The sequence below is a fragment of the Sphaeramia orbicularis genome, chromosome 16 (assembly GCF_902148855.1).
Source record: "Sphaeramia orbicularis chromosome 16, fSphaOr1.1, whole genome shotgun sequence".
Classification (NCBI taxonomy): Eukaryota; Metazoa; Chordata; class Actinopteri; order Kurtiformes; family Apogonidae; genus Sphaeramia; species Sphaeramia orbicularis.
Genome location: NC_043972.1, coordinates 51,218,398 through 51,241,416, shown reverse-complemented (window position 1 = coordinate 51,241,416; position 23,019 = coordinate 51,218,398). Strand labels below are relative to the sequence as shown.

The 23,019-nt window shown below is 40.7% G+C and overlaps 1 protein-coding gene across 2 annotated transcripts in view; it reads left to right on the top strand.

The window, feature by feature from the left end:
- dgkb (diacylglycerol kinase, beta) overlaps positions 1-23,019 on the top strand; it is a 198,049-nt gene that overhangs the window by 150,556 nt on the left and 24,474 nt on the right. For both annotated transcript variants that reach the window (XM_030158482.1, XM_030158481.1), the window contains 2 exons: positions 6,093-6,183; positions 10,014-10,209. In XM_030158482.1, the coding sequence (XP_030014342.1) occupies positions 6,093-6,183; positions 10,014-10,209 (287 nt within the window). The remainder of the gene's footprint in view (positions 1-6,092; positions 6,184-10,013; positions 10,210-23,019) is intronic.

The window sequence follows — 23,019 nt, the reverse complement described above, 5'->3', positions numbered from 1 at the left end:
CTGTGGAGTGCTGATGGTGGTGACAGGGTGGGGGCTGGGCTGTGGTGGTGATGGAGGGGGGGACTCCTCTCAGCATGGCCCTGTCACCCCCCTGCCTCTTCCCACCTCCCTCTGCTCCCATTCCTCTCTTATTGACCAAGTTGCACATTATAAATCAACTCCGAGTTGGGCTATCTTGCAAGTACCCTAATGAAAGCTCATTTATAAAGTGGCTAAATGGTCCTGACAAAAGTCCTAATGAGGAAATCAATAATTCAGTGATTGTTACTCTGCTTATACTAATACGTCCCTCTTGTAGCGCTTTGATTCCTGCTAAGAGGAGGCCATTATTTACTGAATTCAGTTCTGCATGTCAGCACTGTTGTAGGTTTTTTTCTGTCCTTAAAGCTTTGAGATAAATTGCTTGTTATTGGTGGTTGTTTCTTGGAGAGATAAAAAGGTTTCTGTGACCTGTGCTACAGTTTTGACCTAGCATGAAATTTTGAAATGGATATGCAGAGCTTGGTTGGAGGGATATATGAGCAGAGTAACAGTTTTTTTTTTTTTTAATTTATTGATGAGCCTATGGATAATTATAAGATACTATAACTTCTCTACTATTCATTCTCTTCTTGGAATTCTTACCTTGAGTGAGAGTAAATGGAGTTTTATGCTTAGTGCAAGGGGTAGAACAGAAGAAGTCTAAGATATTATTAGACTTCATTTCAAAGGATATGTAGTACAGGGGTTGGACAAAATAATGGAAACACCTTAAAAAATCAACAAAATATAATTTAATATGGTGTAGGTCCGCCTTTTGCGGCAATTACAGCCTCAATTCTCCGAGGTATTGATTCATATAACTTGTGAATTGTTTCCGAAGGAATTTTAAGCCATTCTTCAGTTAGAATACCCTCCAACTCTTTTAGAGACGATGGCGGTGGAAATCGACGTCTTACTTGAATCTCTAAAACTGACCATAAATGCTCAATAATGTTGAGGTCTGGGGACTGTGCCGGCCATACGAGATGCTCAACTTCATTAGAATGTTCCTCATGCCATTCTTTAACAATTCTAGCTGTATGGATTGGGGCATTATCATCTTGAGGTGAAGGTGTTTCCATTATTTTGTCCAACCCCTGTAGTTTGTGTGTAGTATGCAGTCAAAACTGGACCTGAAATGATTAATCAACTTGATCTGTTAAAAAAAATACTGATTATAATTTTCCTCAATCCAAGCTTCATTTCCTTTCCTCAATCCAAGCTTCATTTCCTTAATTTCACTTGTGTTAAACACTGGATCCCCTGTTTCACATGGATGTTTATTGTGAAGCACATGATGCCAAGATCAGCACAATGTTGTATGTTATTTCCATCTTCAGTTGTTAGTAAGTTGGATACCAATGTGATGAAGACTGCAGTGCACATATTGATTGAAGACTTGTCATTTGACTTATTTTTTGTTGTTTATATCTATAGATATTTTCATTGTGTCCTTTTACATGATACTTTTTGTGTTTTTTGTTTCAGCTGGTTCTGGAATTAAGGACAAGTTGTTTATCATTTTCATACATGTCTTTTTCACAGTTTTACAATTTGTTTCATCTATCCAAGTTTAATCAAATCGAAGAAAATAATCAACAGATTAATCAAGTACAAAAAATATATAGCAGCAGCTCTAGTCAAATCATCATACAAACTATGTGAGTTCAAACTCGGCTCAAATGTAACCTTGACCCTAAATCTTATCTGTGTTCGTTTTGTGGTTTCTCTAAGACCACACAGAAATTTTAGATGGGTAATCTATCTGCCAGTGCATTTTTATCTGGAACAGAATACATGTTCTCAACCCCGGGGCATGACGAAAAATGACAAAACTATTCACGCTGCCGACTGTGCGAGTTTACGACAGTTGCAGCGCCTGTCCAATAAAGGATTTGCATATATTTGCACAAGGCCATGCGGATGCTTTCAGGAATATTAATGGATCCAACATCATGTGGAGGATGGTCTGTGGCCTCTGAATCTATGCTTTGTCTGAACCAGCATCTTCTTGTCTCAAAACAGTATCTGATTCATGTGATGTCTCTCCTGATAGTCTATTTAATCTAATCTCCTGATAGTCATTTACAAACTATCCTTTCACAAAAAATGTGAATAATCTAAATAACCATGAGCGACCTCAAATTCCTTAAGAAAAATACATGAAATGTTAACAATACTCTGCCTGTTACAAAATATTCTGTATATTTGTAGATCCACTCTGATCTGTAAGTTGAGGCATAATATTCAAATTGCACTTTTAAATTTTTCCACAAAAACAAAGGGAAAAATACAGAGCTATATTGTTATATTGGTGAATTACATTTATTTTTTCCCAAGAAATTTTAGGTTGTATATGGTTGTTCAGGTTATTCATATTTTCATGATGCAACTTTACTTTTTTACACTAAAAGACAAAAAATGTGATTGTTATTTATATGCTATTATGCTATTGTTTTACTGGTCTGACCCATTGGAGATCAAATTGGACTAAATGTGGAACCTGAACTAAAATTAGTTTGACTCCCATGGTCTAGTTGGTGCTGCTCCCTGATGTCTTTATATTTATCATTTTTGTTTTTTATACTAAACTAAGTGTGGCTACAAATCAGCAGGTCTAGCTTTATCATCATCATCCATCGTCCATTTCATACCTGATTGGTTGATGCATTTATCCACACTGTTGAGGCTCAGGAAAATGTTATGTAGAAAAAAAAAACTTTCCCACTCCCACTTCATTGTGAAACATTCACATCCTGAATTATACTTACAATGAGACCATGAGGCATGTATTAGATTAAATTTAAGAGGCAACATCTTGTATTGCTTGGAAAGTGTTAAGGTTTGACCAGAATTACTGCCTGGCATGGATTAGATGTTGTATTACTAGTCTATCTTTAATCTGCCTCCATTTTATAAACTGAATGAACTGACCTATTTCCCACCCCCAGTGAAGCACACTGCAGTGAAAGAGCTTTTGATGTCTGCCACAGAAAGTTCACAGTGAACATGTACTCTAATTCATTTCAGACAGAGGTGTGTGGATGAAATTCATGTTGATGTCTCACCAAGCTCACTAGCTCTCATGGGTACAGTGAAAAAAATCTTGAGAAATCAACATATTTCTTCTTACCCATATGAAATTGGTATTTTGCGAACCTGATACCTCAGAAAACCTTTGAAGCCCATTCCTGCTCACAAACGGTCTTTGATTTTAAGGACCTCATTCTCTTAGCCCTTCATCTGAGTCACACTTCATTATATAGCATTGGAAATTCCAATCTGTGAGACTGTGTTAAAAACCATGGCCTGAAACTTTGGCAAATGTATCCCTTAAAGAGCTAAACAGCTACCAGTGACCAAAAGCATCCACTGATCTAAAATGTTTAATAACTGTTGATCCATTCAATACATACATGTGTGTGAATGAGGTACAATACAGTTTGTTGTCTTTTCATGGTCATCAGATATGACCCATTTGGACATTCAGAGGCTCTGTAGTGAATGTGGAAACAATGTCATCTTCTACAACACTGATGCATCAGTAAAACCCATGAAGTTTAATAAATGGCAGTGGATGGAGATGTTTGTTTTTTATGTTCAGTTATTGATATCTTTGCTGAAAAAGTCTCTTTTTCTTCAGTTTCCCCTTTTTTGATATAATAACCTTTGAGCTTCTATGAACATTTACATCAGTGTTTTTCAATGGGGGCATTGGTACACAGTCAGGGGGTGTTTGGAACATGAAACCTGAGAGGGGGGTGTTGAGACCAAAATGGGGGGTGTTAGTCTGTATAAGTATCAATATCAAGCAGCATGTTATGTCAATGGTGAATTTCTGTTTCGTTACTTTTTCCATTACTCTTGCCTAGAGGTGAAATGGTTTATCGATTAATCAACTTGAATCAATTAAAAAACTATTCGATTACAATTTTCCTGAAGCGAAGCTTTGTTTCCTTAATTTTTCTGCCACTAAACATTGGTTCCACTGTTGTGTTTCACACAGGATGCACATGATGCAAGGATCAACACAAAAAACATGGAGTCTAGCTCAGAAGACACGGACAAAAAGGCAGAAAATGTCTATATGCTCAATTTTCTTCATTGGATCCATCACTTACTCCTTTAAACTTTTAAGCTTTCACACAAACATTAAAAATATTTAGCTTTTTTTTTTTTTTTAAAGTTGTATGTTAATTCCATCTTAAATTGTTTGCAACTTAATAAGTTGGATACAAATGTGATGAAGACTGCAGTGCACATATTGTTTGTAGATGACATTGGACTTGTTTGTTGTTTGACAGATATTTGAATATATGCTTTTATACTGTTTTTAATGTTATTTCTCTATAGATATTTTTTTGCATATCCTTTTACTTTTATATTAAAATAATCATTTAATCAAATCGAATCAAAGAAAGTCATCGATAGATTATTCAATTACAAAAATAATTGATAGTTGTTGCTTTATTATTGACTATTATACCTAATGTTGATTTTGAATTTGCATCTTACCCAAATTTCTATCTATTTTATGTGGTATAATCAAATTAACAATGTCCACTTAATTTTACATCTGCTTGAAACCAAAAACACAAATTATTTATTTATTTTTACATATACAAATATATATTTGTATATAAATTCAGGCTTTAAGGGGTTAATAATACTTAACACCTAACGCTAACCCTACGACAGAGGAGATATTAGCATGTTGGTACCTGGTCAAATAAACCCTAATTAAAAATAAAAAATAAAAAATTTTGCATCAACATGCAAACATACACTATATTGCCAAAAGTATTCGCTCACCTGCCTTGACTCGCATATAAACTTAAGTGACATCCCATTCTTAATCCATAGGGTTTAATATGATGTCGATCCACCCTTTGCAGCTATAACAGGTTCAACTCTTCTGGGAAGGCTGTCCACAAGGTTGGACAGTCATGTTGGAGCAGGAAGGGGCCAGCTCCAAACTGTTCCCACAAAGTTGGGAGCATGGAATTGTCCAAAATCTCTTGCTTCAGCATACCAAGACATTTTGGACAATTCCATGCTCCCAACTTTGTGGCAACAGTTTGGAGCTGGCCCCTTCCTCTTCCAACATGACTGTGCACCAGTGCACAAAGCAAGTTCCATAAAAACATGAATGACAGAGTCTGGTGTGGATGAACTTGACTGGTCTGCAAAGAGTCCTGACCTCAACCCAATAGAACACCTTTGGGATGAATTACAGCGGAGACTGAGAGCCAGGCCTTCTCATCCAACATCAGTGTGTGACCTCACAAATGCGCTTCTGGAGGAATGGTCAAAAATTCCCATAAACACACTCCTTAACCTTGTGGAAAGCCTTCCCAGAAGAGTTGAACCTGTTATAGCTGCAAAGGGTGGATCGACATCATATTAAACCCTATTGATGTCACTTAAGTTTATATGCGAGTCAAGGCAGGTGAGCAAATACTTTTGGCAATATAGTGTACTTTATTGGTTTAATTATGAGAGGTGAGGTGTAATGAGCTATAGTGGTGTTGGACAGATGGTGACTCACCCTGGAGAGATCACTGATCATCAGTCTTAGTGATGGGAGTGTGTGCTGTGGGGAGCCAAGGGAACAGCACCCCAGTCCTCTGTTAATTGCAGGGGCAGTTACATTACCCTCTTACACCCCTCACTGTGCCTTAATGTTAGGCATGGGCATCCCCTGATCACCCCTACCTGCTCTCACAGGTGCTTTCTGAACTGACTTCAGACTCATCCCAAAGCCTCAAAAAGTGATTAATAAACCACATGTATGTTATGAGTGATTATGCAAATTGGGAAATTAAGCATTAAAGCTGTACTTCCTGTATAGTTCAGACTGTGTTTGTTTTTAAGTGAATCAAAGACGTTTGGAGTGGTTCAGTGTTTCTTCTCTTTTTTTCTTTTTTTATATGGTTCGCATTAAAGGGACTAGAAAAAGAGAGGAGGAGAAGGAAAGCTATAAGCTTAAGATTTTGATGTGGAGAAAACACTCCAATGCTTGGCTCTTTTCTCAGTCCCTTTACAGTTTCTGTTGTCTTGTTTCTTTTCAGAACAAAGAATAAACTGTGGTACTTTGAGTTTGGCACTTCAGAGACATTTTCGGCCACGTGTAAGAAGCTCCATGACTTTCTGGAGGTTGAGGTAAGTTAATCCAACATATTTTCAGTTTTTGAGAGACTTTTATAAATAATCCTTTAATCCACTCCTATTTGTGAACAAACAGTGTGAATCCTGTCATGCACAACTTAGTGCAAGTAAGGTTAAAAAAACATCACCGGATAAAATGAATTTGGTCAACGCTTGTTCCATAAATAGCCTCCGTTTGTACAGTTCACTTTGGACAAAGTGTGGATGTGTTACACCAATGTGCTCTTCCCCATCCACTTCTCACTGAACCTCAATTCAACACGCAGGTAATTAGCCCTACATGACCCTGCTGTGTGTGATATTGAGTGATAATGAAGATGGTGTCCATACAATTCATCTTCCCCCTTCTCAGAGCTATCCATGCAGAGGTCTCTATTAATTAGTACCTACTGAAGGAGAACAGTTATGGAGGTAAAGATGAAACAAGCCAGTTTAGTATGTATTTGGTGTTTGAGAAGTGGCTTGACTAAGGAGGACAGCAGAGTCAGAGATGTTGAGTTACTTTTACTCTTTAATTAGAGTTCGGCTGGTCACTTGTCATCTTTAGGTCTCAGATCAGATGAATTGCAAATGTTAATCCTTTGACATCCACCATTTTCATCGAACACTAACCTTTGGTGAAAGTAGTACTTTTAAGATTGTAACAGTAAAACCAGAAGGCCAAAATGCATGTCTAAGACTTCATTTGAAATAGAATTGAATAGATAGAATAGAATCTATCTTTCTGTGTTGAGTATATGGCTGAAACAAAGGGGTCTTAATATTTTCCATTAATATTTGCATTTGTGATGGTGATGCAACACTGTCACTAATACATCCCTCTGTCAGGGTGTCAAATATATGGCCCGCAGGCCAAAACCAGCCTGCCAAAGGGTTAATTCCAGTCTGCTGGATGAACTTATGAAATGCAAAAATTAGGGCTGTAACGACAAATAGTTGACAAATAGTCGACGGCAAAATTAGTCAATGAGTAATTTAGTAATCAAAAGGTCATCAGTGATGTCATGCACTGCTCAAGGGAAAAAAATATTTATTTTATTGCTGATTGCAACTCTGGAGACTTTAGTTGTAAGTTTAACAAACTTTGTTAGGCACTGTATTTGTTCTGCACAAAATGCACTTTTGTTTTACTGATTTGCTTGATTTTACTGTTGCTGCAATATTTGTTGAATATTGAATTGAATATTTGCTAAACAAACTTTGTCATGCATTCTAATTGCTTTGCACCAAATTTTCTTGTTAAAGGAAAGAAAATGTATGTTACAGTAGTCGAGGACTAGTCGAGTGTTGAAATAATCATTAGTTGCATCCCTAGCAAAGATCACATTGAAATATTATCAATCATGGGTATCAAAATCACTTAAGTTCTGGAGTCACATACAACCCAATTTGACCTCAAGTGGGTTGGACCAGTAAAATACTACCATATTACCCTACTGTAGAAATAACGACAACTCCAAGTTTTTCTCTTTGTTTTAGTGTAAAATAAAATAAAATATCATGAAAATATTTACATTTACAAACTATCCTTTCACAAAAAAGGAAGTAACATGAACAACCATGTGCAACCTGAAATGTAGAAAAATAAGAGCAATTATCACAATATTCTGCCCTTTACTAAATGTTTTGTGTATTTGTAGATCTGTTGTGATCTGTAAGTTGTAATGTACATATGCAAATGATGAACTGAGGTATAATTTTGTTATTATGTTATATTTTTCTTAAGAAATTTCAGATTGTTCATACTATTCACATTTTCTAAAGGATAGTGTGTAGATGTAAACATTTATATACATATATGTGTGTGTGTGTGTGTGTGTGTGTGTATATATATATATATATATATATATTTTTTATTTATTTATTTTTTTTTTTTTTAATTAACTTTTTTAAAAACTTTTTTCACTCTAAACACAGAGAAAATTTGGAGTTACCATTATATGATAAGTTATGTTATTATCATTATTTTACTGGTCTGGCCCACTCATATTGGGCTGAATGTGGCCCCTGAATTAAAATAAGTTTGACACCCCTGGTCTATGTAGATGCACACAGCATGTGGAAGAGTTGGTCAAGGATTCCAGCAGCACTTGTAACCTGGAACAACTTTATAATACTCTGAAGGTAAACTGACATGTTTGGGCTTGAGACCTTCATCAGGGTTATCTGAAAATACATAACGAGTTGCTTTTACATAAGATAGGAAAAAAATCCTAAAGGAAAAAATCCACATCCACACACTGTTTGACCAATGGGGTATCTGCAAAGATGTGTTGGCCATATGAATTGGTGGCTCTAGGCCAATAAATGCACCATGCTGGCAGAGAGGCAAGTGAAGTGTCCCATTAGAGACATGGCTAATGCCATATTAAGACTACAAACTTAGGGAGCGTGAAGTTGGTTCCGTTAACGGACAAGGTTAAGTTCCAGTGATTTGGCACGGAATTACCCTGATGTCATATTTTGACACCAGCTGGTGTGTTTTTTCAAAATGGTTGGGAGAGCAGAGAATTGCGGGGATTTTGGGGATATACCCTTGTTGTTGGCCCCTGACAGCATAAGCCACATTCTATTTTTGTTCTTTCAGAGCAAGGAAAAACAATTTCATCCACTTCAGGTTGTGTTGATGTGAAAAGTGATTGACAATCTTTGTCTCTATTCATCTTTTTCTTCCATGCTGTTATGATGGCACAATCTGTTGGTTTGTTCTCTTTGGGAATTTTTTAAAAAAAATTATATTTACACTGTAGCTATTATTGAAAACTAATTAAATTACTAAATATGTATAATTATCATTATGAAAGAAGAGGGGTAATTGATTAGGTACAGGTGTAGATTATGATGGGAATTTTTACTAAAGTCTAATACAACCGCTGGCTAAACTTAATTCTAAATTGCCTCAGGTGGATGCAAGAAAGTTTAAATTACTGGAAAGAGATGAACATAAGAACTAGCTCAAATTCAGGTGAAGGTAAAGAGAAAGGCCCCAATTATGGGCTAAAGTCCAGGGATGTCAGAGCCTTTTCCAGCTACATTTCATGTTCAGATAAAGTATTTTCTAAAAATTTTGGCTTAGTTTTTAATGAAAAAGTAAGGTGCAAGTTCAACCAGGGAGAGAGAGAAAGAGCCAGGTCCAGGCTAAGGTTCTAGCTATAACTATCTATGGCTTGAAGGTGTAAATAAGTAGGTACCACTGACAACCTCCAGATGCTAACTCCAAAAGTGTAATTAGCATAATTCATCCTCTCTTCTCTCCAATGGCTCCCAATCTGCCATCATATTCATTTTAAAATTTTAACGTTAGTTTTTAAAGCTTTAAATGGTCTAGCTCCTCCCTATTGATCTGAGATTTTAACAGTTCACCGCCCCAGCAGAGCCCTCAGATCGTCGTCTCAGAAGGTTTTGGATGTCCCCAGGTCCCAATATAAGCAATGGGGTGATCGTTCGTTAGCTGTTGCTGCACTAAATCTGTGGAACTCATTGCCTCTTGACTTGCAAGTCCTCACTGACCTGCCCCTGTTCAAGGCCAGGTTAAAGACTCACCTGTTTAGACTGGCTTTTAACCCTTAGCACTGAGACACTATTAGGCTTGAATCTGTGGTCTCTTTTATCAATGTGTGTTGTGTCCTATTGTTTAATTCATATTTATGGTACTTGAATAACCTGTTTTTTTTATCTCATAATTTAACCATGCTTTTAGATGTAAAGCACTTTGGGCTTCGTTATGTTGTTGTAAAGTGCTATATAAATAAACTTTGATTTGATTTGATTTGATTTGACAATTTTGCTTTCTTCCTATTTTGTCTTCCATGCTCTCCTGAAAGTGTGATGGTGTTACTCTGGACCTCAGCAGCATCTCTTTGGAAGGCATTGCCATTCTTAACATTCCCAGCATGCATGGTGGTTCAAACCTGTGGGGAGAGAGCAAGAAGAGGAGGGGGAACCGCAAAGCAGGGAAAAAGAGCCAAGACAAGAGGACACTAGTGGTTGACCCCAAAGAGCTCATGTTTGCAGTTCAAGGTTGAGTATCCGATATTTATGCATTTATCATTTTAAAATATCTGTTTTCTCAGACATGAATTAAGATTTAAAAAAGCAGTTATGTCAATGACACTGTTCGTTACATGTGAAGTTTTTTGTTGATTTTTTTTTTTTTTTTTTTTTTTTTTAACAATGTTCTGTAAAAACGTCCAATACAAATCTTAAAATCTGTTGACAACTGCCTTTATGAGGCTAAAAACAGAAGACAAAAAGTTAGTCATGAGTAGTTTTTGGCCTTGCAGTGTATTTAGGTCTTGCATTTCAGGTGGAATATATTCTCACACCCAAGTTATCCCATTCTACTGTTCACGAGTCTATAAGTTTTCAACTATAAGTCCATAAGTCTGTAAGTAATGATGAAGTGCAGGGAAGAGCAGATGGAAGTCCATAGATCCAAAGAAACAGGTGATATGTTTACATGACAAACATAAAATTTCACCTGGTTCTGTTAAATTCCAGATGTTACATTTTCTTTGTCTGAAATTCAATTATTTTATTGAGATGATAAATAAAGATGATGGGTTTTTTGTGAACACTGAAGAAAGTCATGGTTTTCAGCTTTCAGATAATTAAAAAAAAAAAAGTAATCTTTACTAAGCAAGTTAAGGCCCTTCATTGTAATATTGTTGTACGTAGTTTTCACGGTATTTATTCATATTTAATTAACTGACCATGTACACATGTCCAAATAGAATTACAATTATCAACTAAACAAATGCAAACAGTCAAACATATGTTTTTATTTTTTTATTTTTTTCCAGCAAACTGTGTATGTGAACATTTATGAAAGTAGCTGAAATGACTTGACATTATTATTTCACTCTTATCTCTATCGTTGGTGTTTTCAGTAAGTTCTGGTTTCATCCCTCATTCTTCTTCAACGCCACCCCATGGCATTTCATATGCATGTGTGTGCATTGTGCATGTTCATGTGTGGAGTGCATTTCATATGCGAGCTGTGTTTGTTTCACATGTGTGTGTGGAATACATTCATATGTGGTGTGAATGGTAATTCTGAATAATGTCCCATACGGCCCCTCATAGATAAGTGTAGTTTTGTGTTCCCAGGCAGAATAATGGAGCTTGTCACTGTGTAAATCTGACACACTAGAAAACTCTTTTTATAAAGTTCACATCAGACACAGACAGACTGTGTCCTTGTACTTATTAAATATATCAAAGACTACCTTTGGATAAAACTTTTTTCTGTGCACATGAATATTTCACTGATGACAAGGTGAATCGCAGCTAGTACAATTTGTTTGCAAAGAGGAGGTGCAATCATGTCACTGTTTGGAACTGTCAGTGGTGTATTAATGGTGTGTGTAGGCACCAGTAAGCAGCTTCAGTTAATCGGAGGGGACTGAGGGTATACCCCTGAATCCATTTATGTCAAAAGGAAGCCCATCAATGAGTCTGTATGAATGAACAAAGCAGAATGAGTCAGCTGCTCTTTTGTAACTGGGAAAATGTTGAGAGATACTTGAAGGACTCATCATCCACAGAAACAGTGAGGGAATTCAAATCAAGTCCAGCATTCATAGTTTAACTTTTGCAAAGAAAAACAAGTATCAGCACTAATATGTTGAAAAGACAATGAAATTAAGACAGTATTTTATCATTTCATCGCAACAGACCCTGCCTGCATGTCTAACCTTATCTAAATAATGTAGAGCTTTACAGATTATTCTACCCTTTACCTTTGCCTACCAAAATGTTTTCATCCTTAAGTTTAAGTGAATGAATGAGCTGCAGATATTGATTATTTTCTTCTATTTGATTTGATTAAACAATAATTTGAATAGGCAAAATAATAACAATAGTAAAAATGTGAAAAACATATGGAAATGACAAAAAACAGAAAAAATATCATGGCGTCATATGCGTCACATTGGTTTCACAACAGCGAAACCAATGTTTAGTGGCAGCGAATTAGAAAACTCAAGTAAGTGGTTTTAATCAATGTCAGTTGATTGATTGAGTGATTGGATTGATTGATTTGATTGGTTGATTGACTGATTGAGCTCTGGACACATCTAAATTTTATGGAGAAAAAAGAAAAAACAAACATAAAATCCCAAGAACAATAATAACTAAATAAATAGTTACAAGACTTTCCAATGTTCACATTAGTTGAATGAAGTTGAAGAAGATGGCATATACAGTATTTAGAAGAACATAAGTGAAAATGATCAAACCACATCTTCAGATTCACAATGCAAGAGAGACTTTTTTTTTTTTTTTACTTCATCATGTTTGCTTTGCCAGTTCTGGTGATTCACAGTGTGTTTTTGGATTTCCTGGTGCGATGGTGCACTTGTACTCTGGGACGGAGTGGATGTTACAGTCGGTGTTGGGTTTGAAACATGACAAGTCAGTAAAGATCTCCAGACATGGCTGGTAATCCCCTTATGAGATAACAAAAAAGTCTCTGTGAAGCTTGATGTTTTTTCCCTGATATGATTCCATTTTTGCACACCTTTGGGACACTCCATCAGTCCTACCTTTTGATATTAAAGTGCTTTTAAATCTCTCAAATATTGTCAAAAATGTGCTGATTTAATACAAGCTTTGGTTTTTATTAATTCCTCATAGGATCATCATCTCAGAGGTCTCAGACAGTCCCTAGGTTAAAGCACAAACATTTACTGCATTTGTGATCAAACAAAAGGAATATTTTTTTTTTTTTTTTTTTTTTGGCTTTATTGGAAATGAAAGAAATCCCACAAATCACAGTGGAGACATTGTGAGAGTGCATGAAAGAACTGACAAGATTTTTTTTTTTTTTTTTTCATTTATTTTTTAACCTTATTTAACCATAAAAATACCATTGAGATTAAGAACCTCTTTTACAAGGGAGTCCTGGCCAACATAGGCAGCAGCAACTACAAAACACAGTACAAGATTATACAGTTAAAACACAAATAACAGATACATTTAACAATAAATAAATAATAATAACATTTACAAGCAGATTCAGAAAAACAGGTGCAAGTTGTGGAGTCGGACTCAAGAACTGTCATTTTGGATTTAAAAGTGCTCAATGAAATTAATTCAATTAGTTTCCAGTCTTTCTGCTGATTCCATGCATAAGGTGCAGAGTAAACAGAAGCCTTTCAACCCAGTTCTGCACAGTTGTATAGAACAGAAAGCACAAATGAGCATTTGTACGGAGGATTCGTATCAGAATTTTCTCTGCGTACTTAATGTACAAATGTAGAAAGGCAGGAGGCCAAGTACTGCCTTAACCCCTTGACTGTTTCCATTAAGGAATCAGCGGAGCTGTCATATGTGTTCACCCAATGCCAGTTCAGGCATATTCAGTATGTACCTAGTCAGGACACTGAAGACAATTTTATAGCATCAATAGAACTATCTCCATCTCCTGAGACGGGAAAATCTGTTCTATTTCATCCTTCTGGACCACCAGAGGGTGGTGCTGAAAGCACTGAATGTTCCCTTTGCACATGCGCAGTCTGAGTAGAATTACCTTAAGAGTCACAACTGTGACCCCGGATGATGCCTTGGAGGTAATATATTCGTCTGTCATCGGTGACTTAGTTCCCTTTTTTCTTCTTGTGTGCGGTTCAATCTGCATGGCATGAACCATTGCTAACTTGGATTGCTTTCCGTCACTGGACGTACATTCACCATATTGCAGGACTTTCTTGAAGGTATTTAACCAGACTTGACCCCTTTGTTGGTGATAGTAGTGTTTGCACCCCCTCTCCTGACTCTCGGTTTTTAAGTCTGAGTGACTACATTATTTACACCGTGGTAATTTTCTTATTGTCAGTTATTTTTGCTGACATGCATTCGTACCCCCCCGCTGCCAGTTTCTGAGTTTGTTTCCTACTACTTTTGTGTAATATTTTTGCTGATGGTGTTAGCCTTTTTGTATTTTACATTTTGTAACTGGGATGAAGGCGGCGGTCGTGCCCCCCCCCCAGTTTTTGAGTTGTTTACTATTACACCTAGATAGTCGGTATTTTGCTAACAGTCAGAGTGGCAAGGATGGCCCAGTTGTCCCCAGCAGGTGTGGCTGACCTCCCACCTTGAGGGCAGGTACCGTTGCCTCTGCCTAGATGCTCCAGTCATCTCTGTGAGCCCACTGCCATGCCAGCTCCTCCTAAAAAGAAGAACGCCAAATAAGACAAGGATCTGTCTTCTAAGGTCGAGCAATTGCCTACTGAGTTGGATGTGATGAAGTTGTGGTTTTTTTCACGCTCATTACCTGGATGCTCCCATATTTTGGGCTGGGTTTTCTTCTCCACCCACGCCTGCCCTGGCCCAAGAGGAGGATGCTCTCTCTCTGGTGGCATCGGCCTCTCATTTTCATGATGAGGAAGAGCACAGTCTTTACATGCATCTGGTGCTGGTTTGTTTTCATCTGCTCAAAGCCTGGTTAGTGACAGATAGTTCCATACAGGATGTCATACATAAGGCTCTAGGATGCCTCCAGCTGGATATTCTGCAGCCAGATCAGTCTGGCCCTGGTAGTGCCTTCTTTAAGCCTGGATGGGCTCCTACGCCTTTTGCTGTTCCTCTCTCTGAAGAATACCTGAGGGAGTTGCATGCCTGTTGGAGGGACCCAAGTGCCTGTTCACACCTTTCATCAGATGATTGTGTGTTTGCGGCAATGCACAATGCAGCTGCAGCAGATTTGGATTGCATTCCTGATGTCGAACCTGCTGTTGCCTCCCTTATTGTGTCACCCGAGGAAGCTCTATGCCAGGATGGTAGGTGTCCTCGGCCCCAGTGTTGCATTACAGATGACTTCATCAGTAGAGCATATAATTCTGGTGCTTGAGCTGGTCATCTAGGTAATTCCCTGGCACACTTTATGTTTGCGGTGTCTACCTTCCTTCAGGGTGTTGGTGGTGCAACTGCTGCTAATGGGTTTGGTGATGCAGCCCTCCAGGCTTTTACTTTTCTGTTGAGGGAACTTGGATGGATCATGTCTTGCCTTGTGCTAGCTCACCGGCAGGTTTGGCTCACTCAGTCTGCCTTGTATGAGGTGTGCCAAAGGACTCTCCACAGTGTTGCCCATGACAGTTGTTTGGTTCAGCTGCCCTGGAGGTGCTGGAACACACTGCCCAAGCCCGACAAACCAGGCAGCAGCTTTCGGACCTCAGTCACACTGTGCCCCCTCCCACTCCCCAGAGGTCGAGGCACCTGACTACTGGTCCAAGCGTTCGACTGCCACGTCAAGATTGGTCTAGTGATGAGCGCTATCCTCAGCAGAGACATGGCAGGGACTTTTGTATTGTTTCCCACCAACCAGTGTGGCAGCCTTGGGCTTCAGACTCTGGTAGCTGCCCTTCCAGGGACCCTAAGGGCCATGGGGACAGGAAGTGAGGCAGTCAGGCCAGCCATCGGACATTTTTCCCATCAGCAGCTCAGTTACTGGGCTGCTCATACGTCAGACCCATGGATGATTGACACTCAGGGGTACAGACTGTAATTCTGATGCCGGCCACACATCTCGGGTTGGGTCAAGATGACCATCATTTGCGACCTGGTGAAGGCACAAGCACTGGACCAGGAGCTGTCAACTCCTCCTGATCAAGGCTGCAATCAAGGTGGTAGATCCTCTGCTGCAACCCCGAGGCTACTATTCCACGTACTTCCTCATACTCAAGAAAACTGGTAGATTTCGTCCCATTCTAAATCTACAGTAGGGGTCTCAAACATGCGGCCCGGGGGCCAAATGCAGCCTTCCAATCCGGCCCATGGAATGAATTTGCAAAGTGCAAAAATTCCACAGTCAAGGCTGTCGAACTCATTTTAATTTAGATTCCACATATAGACCAATATGATCTCAAGTAAAATAATAGCGTAATAACCTACAAAAAATAGTGAATCCATATTTTCTTCTTGCTTTGATCTGAGAAAAATAATATCACATTATGCCTATAAATAATACAAACTTCAATTTTTTTCCTTTGCTTTAGTGCAAAAATAACATTAAATAATGGAAATATTTACATTTACAAACTATCCTGTAACAATAAATGTGAACAATATGTACAAATATGAACCTGAAATGTCTAAAGAAAATTAAGCACATTTTTAACTATTTTCTGCCTGTTACTAAGTGTTTAGTGTTTTTGTACATCCGATCCATAATGCACATGTATAAATGATAAGTTGAGGCATAATATTGTTAAACTGGCACTAAATTTTGTTATTTTTTTTATTTAAATTTCAGTTTTTTCAGGTTATTCACTTTTTTTTAATACTTTATAAAAGTAAGTATTTTCATGGAGTTGTCATTATTTATAGATTATTATGCTATTATTTTACTGGTCTGGCCCACTTGAGATCAAATCAGGCTGAATGTGGCCCCTGAAAGAAAATGAGTCTGCGACCCCTGATCTACAGGGACTCAGTCACTACATAAAAGGTTTCCCATTCCACATGCTCATCACAGTAGAGGTCCTTCAGTCACTCACAGATATGGAATGGTTCATGTCAAAAGATTTGAAGGGTGCCTAATTTCATGTACCCTTTGCCTCAGAACATCTGCGCTTCCTCAGATTTGCCTATCGAGGCCATCACTGGCAATTCAGGGTGCTCCCTTTCAGGCTCTCCCTCTCCCCGAGGGTGTTTACCTGATGTGCAAACACCGGGCACCTTCGTGCCCATCGACTCACCACCCTGGTCACAGTACAGGAGCTACAATACGCTGATGACAATGCAACCCCAACAGACACAGTCGCCGCCCTCCAGACCACTGCTGATCTTTTTGATGGTGCCTACTCCCACTTTGGTCTCACCTCCAACACTGGGAAGACCCAGATCCTTGCGCAGGGAGCTCCGGGCCATCCTCCTCCAGACACCAGTAACATACGACTCCATGGTGAAGTCCTTGAGACTGTGGAAGCCTTCCCCTACCTAGGAAGTTACCTTTCTAGTGACTGCACTATGAAGAAAGACATCGATAACAGGATTTGTGCCACACATGCAGCATACGGGAGGATTTGCAAACGTGTATTCCTAAGTCACGACCTCAGTCTCCAGACCAAAATCATGGTGTTTCAAGCCATTGTCCTCTCCACCCTCCTGTATGGCTCTGAGGTGTGGATCCTGTATAGCAGTGATATAAAAAGGTTGGAGTGCTTCCAACAGCAGAAACTCTGTGCAATCTTGAAGATCAAATGGCAAGACCGTGTCACCAATGAATCCGTCCTTCTCCGAGCCAATCTCCCCAGCATCGAGACCACTGTGGCTCGCCATCGCCTTCGTTGGGCAGGACACATCAGAAGAATGCCGACAACCCGACTCCCCCGCCAGATCCTATTTTCACAACTTGAAACTGGCACAAGACCCAGGGGTGCTCCCAAATGTCGATTTCGCGACCAACTGAGGGCCACACTCCTTCGCTGCAGCATCGACCATGCCAACTGGGAGACCCTTGCCAAGGACCGAACTGTGTGGACGTGTACCATCACTCAGGGAACAGCCCGCATGGAGATCCAACGACGTTCTGAAGCAGAGGCCAAGAGACAGCAACATAAAGAGTGGCTCCTCCTTCCTCGATCACCACCCACCCTGCCCTGCACAAAGTGTCCCTGGCTCTTCCGCTCTGCTCTGGGCCTGAGCAGCCATATCAAACACTGCCACCCCCTGAAAAGCTGAGGTTGATTCTGACATGGGCCCAATGCTCGAACACGAGCTACTGCCGATGATGAAAGCGGCCCTGGCTCCCTTGCAGGCCAGCGGGGTAAAGATCTTGGCATATCTGGATGACTGGCTGCTTTGTGCTCCGTCCAAAGCATGCGCAGTCCGAAATACGCTTGCTTGCTCATGTGACACAAGCTGGGTCTCAGGGTCAGTCTGGAGGAGAACAGCATGACCCCATCCCAAACAACAACATTCCTTGGGCTGTCCTTGGACGTGAAGGATCATCCATTAGTTCGCCAGGGTGGTGAACTAATGGACTCAATATGGTCTCTCACTTCAGGCTAGGCAGTCAACTTCCTTTAATCACCTTCCTTCAACTTATAGGGAAGCTGACCTCTGTCATACATGTTGTGCCTCTAGGCTTGTTGTCACTGCAGCCCTTTCAGAGGTGGCTCAACAGCTTCCACCTCTACGCCAAGTGACACTGGAATTGGAAGCTGAGGGTTACATGGTAGTGTCTCTGTGCGCTGGCTCCACTGAGGGACAGGGCTTATCTGTACAGGGGGGTTTCCATGGGGTTGATGGTGTGTTGCAGGGAGATAGTCACCACAGATACCTGCCCCACGAGATGGGGCATTGTGTGGCAGCACAGGGGAGCCAGTCTCTGAGGGATTGCCCCGAGCATATAAATGTACTGGAGCTGCGTGCTGTTCATTTGGCTCTCAAGCCTTTTTTGCCTCATCTGAGAGGCAAGCATGTTTTCATACAGTCAGACAACACCTAAACCGTCAACCACATCAATCATCCGGGGAGAATCAGGCCAATACAGCTTCTGTGGGTGTCCCGAAATCTGTTGACGTGGGCTGCACCTCATCTGTAAACCCTGCAGGCAGTGAATCTGCCAGGAGACGACAATCAAGTTGTGGACTCCCTTTCCCACCAGAAGCCCCCTCCAGGAGAGTGATCCCTCCACCCAGAGGTGGTGCATAGGATTTGGAGCCTTTTCAGGCAGGCAGAAGTGGATTTGTTCACCTTAGAGAAATTAACTCATTGTCCTCTGTGGTACTCCCTCTAAGGGGTACCACAGGGTTAGGGTCACTGGGCCAGGACATACTGGCACATCCATGGCCTCACTATTTTTTGTATGTCTTTCCCCCTCTTCCTCTGATTTGGCCAACTCTACAGAGGGTTCTCAAGGAGGGTCACCAGTTGCTGTTGGTGGCCCTGTACTGGCCAGCACAGCAGTGGTTCCCATTGCTGCACAGTCTCTGTTGCAGCATGCCATGGCAGCTCCCAGATAGAAGGGATCTACTGTCTCAGTTGAGGGGTCAGATATGGGGAAGTTTGAGAATAGGTGGAAGCTGTTTTCCCAGTGGTGCTTTGCCTGTAGTGAAGATCCAGGATCCTGTTCAATTGCCATTATTCTGGAGTTCCTTCAGTCTCTCCTGGATGATGGTCAGTGACCTTCCACTCTGAAAGTATATGTTGCTGCTATATCGTGTCATTGTGGTATGGTTGGAAATTGTTCAGAAGCCATAACTTGGTTTACCTTCTCTTGTGGGGTGCTAATCAGTTGCGTCCACAAACAGCACCACGAGCTCCAGTGTGAGACTTGTCTTTGGTTCTTGAAGCCCTGTGCCACCCTCCTTTTGAGCCTTTGGTGCAGGCAGAGCTCAAGTGGCTTTCATGTAAGACTGCTTTTTGTTGGCTATTGTCTCAGCTAAGAGGGTTAGTGTGTTACATGCCCTCTCTGTCAGTCCCTCATGTCTCAGGTGGAGTTCAGATGGCTCTGGTGTCACTTTGCCTAAAGTGTTGTCCTGCTCTCATTGTAAGCAGCCATTGAGATTGGCATGGTTTCATCCCCCTCCAGGAGAGGGTGAGGACAGGTTGAGTTGTGTCCTGTGCAGGTGTTGCATACATGTATGCAAAGCTCAGACCAGCTCTTTTTATGCTATGGTGGTCCTAAGATGGGTTGTCCTCTTTCCAACCAGCATCTGTCTCGTTGGATTGTAGAGGTCATCTGCCATGCCTACAGTTCAGGAGGTCATGCTTTTGCCATCCAGTGTTAAGGCTCATTCAACCAAGAGCATCTCTGCTTTCTGGACAGCTATGAGAGGGAAACTCTGGAAACTACATGTGCTGTTGCATCATGGGCTTTGCCAAGCACATTCACCAGATTCTACAATGTCAATGTGGCCACTCATCTTCTAGGCCTGGTTCTTCTACAAGGATCTTCTGGGTCTTCTCAGTGAGATATGACTCAGGATTCGTTGTGATATCGACAGTATTAGTCATTCAGCACTTTCAGCACTGCCCTCTGGCGGTCAGGAGGGATGAAGTAGAACAAAGATTACGTACCTAACTATGGTTCTATGAATCCCAGATGACCGCCAGAGATTCTCTGTTACCCAGAATCCTTGAGTTTCCACGAGAAGGTTCTGTAGGGACGGAGTTATGGATGATGGAGGAATATATTACCTCCGGGACATCATCCAGGGTCACAGGTGTGACTCTTTTGGTACTACTACTTGGACTGCGCATACCTGAAGGGAACATTCAGTGGTTTGAGCACCGCCCTCTGGCAGTCATCTGCGATTTATAGAAGCATAGTTCCTTGCCTCCCTTGACCATCTTCAGGGCGGGCACACTGTTGTGTCTCTGGGGGGGGCTGGATCCCCCCTCTCTGTGGTGTCTGCTCATTGACCCTCCTTGTTGGCCCCTGGTCCTTGGAGGGGGTGCAGTTGCAGTTGCATGGCTGTGTTCATCACTGAGTGCACCTCAGTCTCTTTGCCTTGTTCTCTTTTTTACTCTGATGCAGTCACTCTGTCACAGGAGATTGATGTGAATGTTACATCCCGGCCTAGGGGTTTACCAGGATGCACATAATATGCCATTTTGTCCCCTCCCAGCTCCCAAGCACACACGTCAGTCCAACACTGCAGTCCAAATATTTATTATTAAATAACTTAAAGAGGGTTAGGGAAGGGCTTGGCTAAAACAACAATCAAAAAGTCTTCTTCAAAGTTATAACTAAATTTCCAAAAATAAATGCAAGAAAAACTAGAAGCACTCGGAGAGCGCAGACCTCCGCCAAGGCTGAGCAGTGGCCCCCCCCGTGGGCCCCCCCATGCCAAGGAGGTTATGTTTTTGCCAGGGTTTGTTTGTCTGTCTGTTTGTTTGTTTGTCTGTCCATTAGTGTGCAACATAACTCAAAAAGTTATGGACAGATTTTGATGAAATTTTCTGGTCTGCGCCCCCCCCGTGGGCCCCCCCACCCCCGATCACCACCAAAATTTAATCATTCCTTCCTTATCCCATTTCCAACAAACCCTGAAAATTTCATCAAAATCTGTCCATAACTTTTTGAGTTATGTTGCACACTAACGGACAGACAAACAAACAAACAAACAGACAAACAAACAAACCCTGGCAAAAACATAACCTCCTTGGAGGAGGTAAAAATACATTGAACTAACCTAACCCCCTGAATGAAAAAACAGGAGAAAACGTGAAAAAAAGAACCACCCTCCCCTACCAGAAAACTTGGACTGATCAAAAGAAGACACCATTTACAACTAGAAGCACTCGGAGAGCGCAGACCTCCGTCAAGGCTGATCAGTGGCCCCCCCCGTGGGCCCCCCCACCCCCGATCACCACCAAAATTTAATCATTTCTTCCTTATCCCATTTCCAACAAACCCTGAAAATTTCATCCAAATCTGTCCATAACTTTTTGAGTTATGTTGCACACTAACGATCAGTGCCCCCCCGCCCCGTGGGCCCCCCCACCCCCGATCACCACCAAAATGTAATCATTTCTTCCTTATCCCATTTCCAACAAACCCTGAAAATTTCATCCAAATCTGTCCTTAACTTTTGAGTTATGTTGCACACTAACGGACAGACAAACAAACAGACAGACAAACAAACAAACAAACAAACAAATCCTGGCAAAAACATAACCTCCTTGGCAGAGGTAACTATTTACAAACTACACAGACACAATCGAACACACACGATGACTGACAACAAGGAAACACACACAGGATCTCTTGTCGGGAGTTGGCAGGGAGCAAAAAGAGAGTGAGCTGGAGGATCCAGGGCCATTTTCAAAGGCACCGGGTTATCTGGCTCCACCAATCCACAGCTTCACCTGCACGAGAAATGAAAAAGACACAAAAAGGCACAGCACCCCTACAGGGCTAGGGGAGAGCACACTATACAGAAAACATATATACATACACAGGTACATCTCAAAAAAATTTATTATCATGAAAAAGTTCAGTATTTTTTGTCACTCATTTCGGAAAGCGAAAGCCGTATATCGACTCGTTAGACATAGAGTGAAATATTTCAAGCCTTATTTCTTGACATTTTGAGGATTATGGCTTACAGATAATGAAAACCCAAAATTCAGTGTCTCAGAAAATTGTAATAATACATAAAATCAATAAAAAAGGATATTTTAAACAGAAATGTCTGGCTTCACAAAAGTATGTTCATTTCTATGAACTCAGGGCTTGGTTGGTTCTCCTTTTACATGAATTACTGCATCAATGTGTCGAGGCATGGAGCTGATCAGCCTGTGGCTCTGCTCAGGTGGAATGGAAGCCCAGGTTGCTTTGATAGTGGCCTTTATTCCTAAATCCAAGCCAACCCCCTCCCCACAGTCCTGGTGAAAGTATGCCTTCCTTCTCTGGCCCCCTTTATCACTGCAATCATTCACTCCTCTCTCACCACTGGAACTGTTCTGCATCCTTCAAAACCCCTGCAATAACCCCAATTCTGAAAAACCTGGTGCAGATCCAACCGACTTCAATAACTTCCGCCCTATTTCTAATTTACCCTTCATCTCCAAAATTCTTGAGAAAACAGTAGCTATTCAACTTCATTCCCATTTATCACACAATAACCTATACAAACAGTTCCAGTCTGGTTTCCACCCCCTCCACAGCACAGAAACAGCACTCATAAAAATCACCAACGACCTCCTCATGGCAGCAGATTCTGGTCTACTCACCATCCTCATCCTCCTTGACCTGAATGTGGCCTTTGACACCATCTGTCACAACACCCTTCTCAATAGATTATCTTCCATCGGCATCACCCACACTCCATTAGACTGGTTTAAATCATACCTCTCTGGCCGCACTCAGTTTATTCA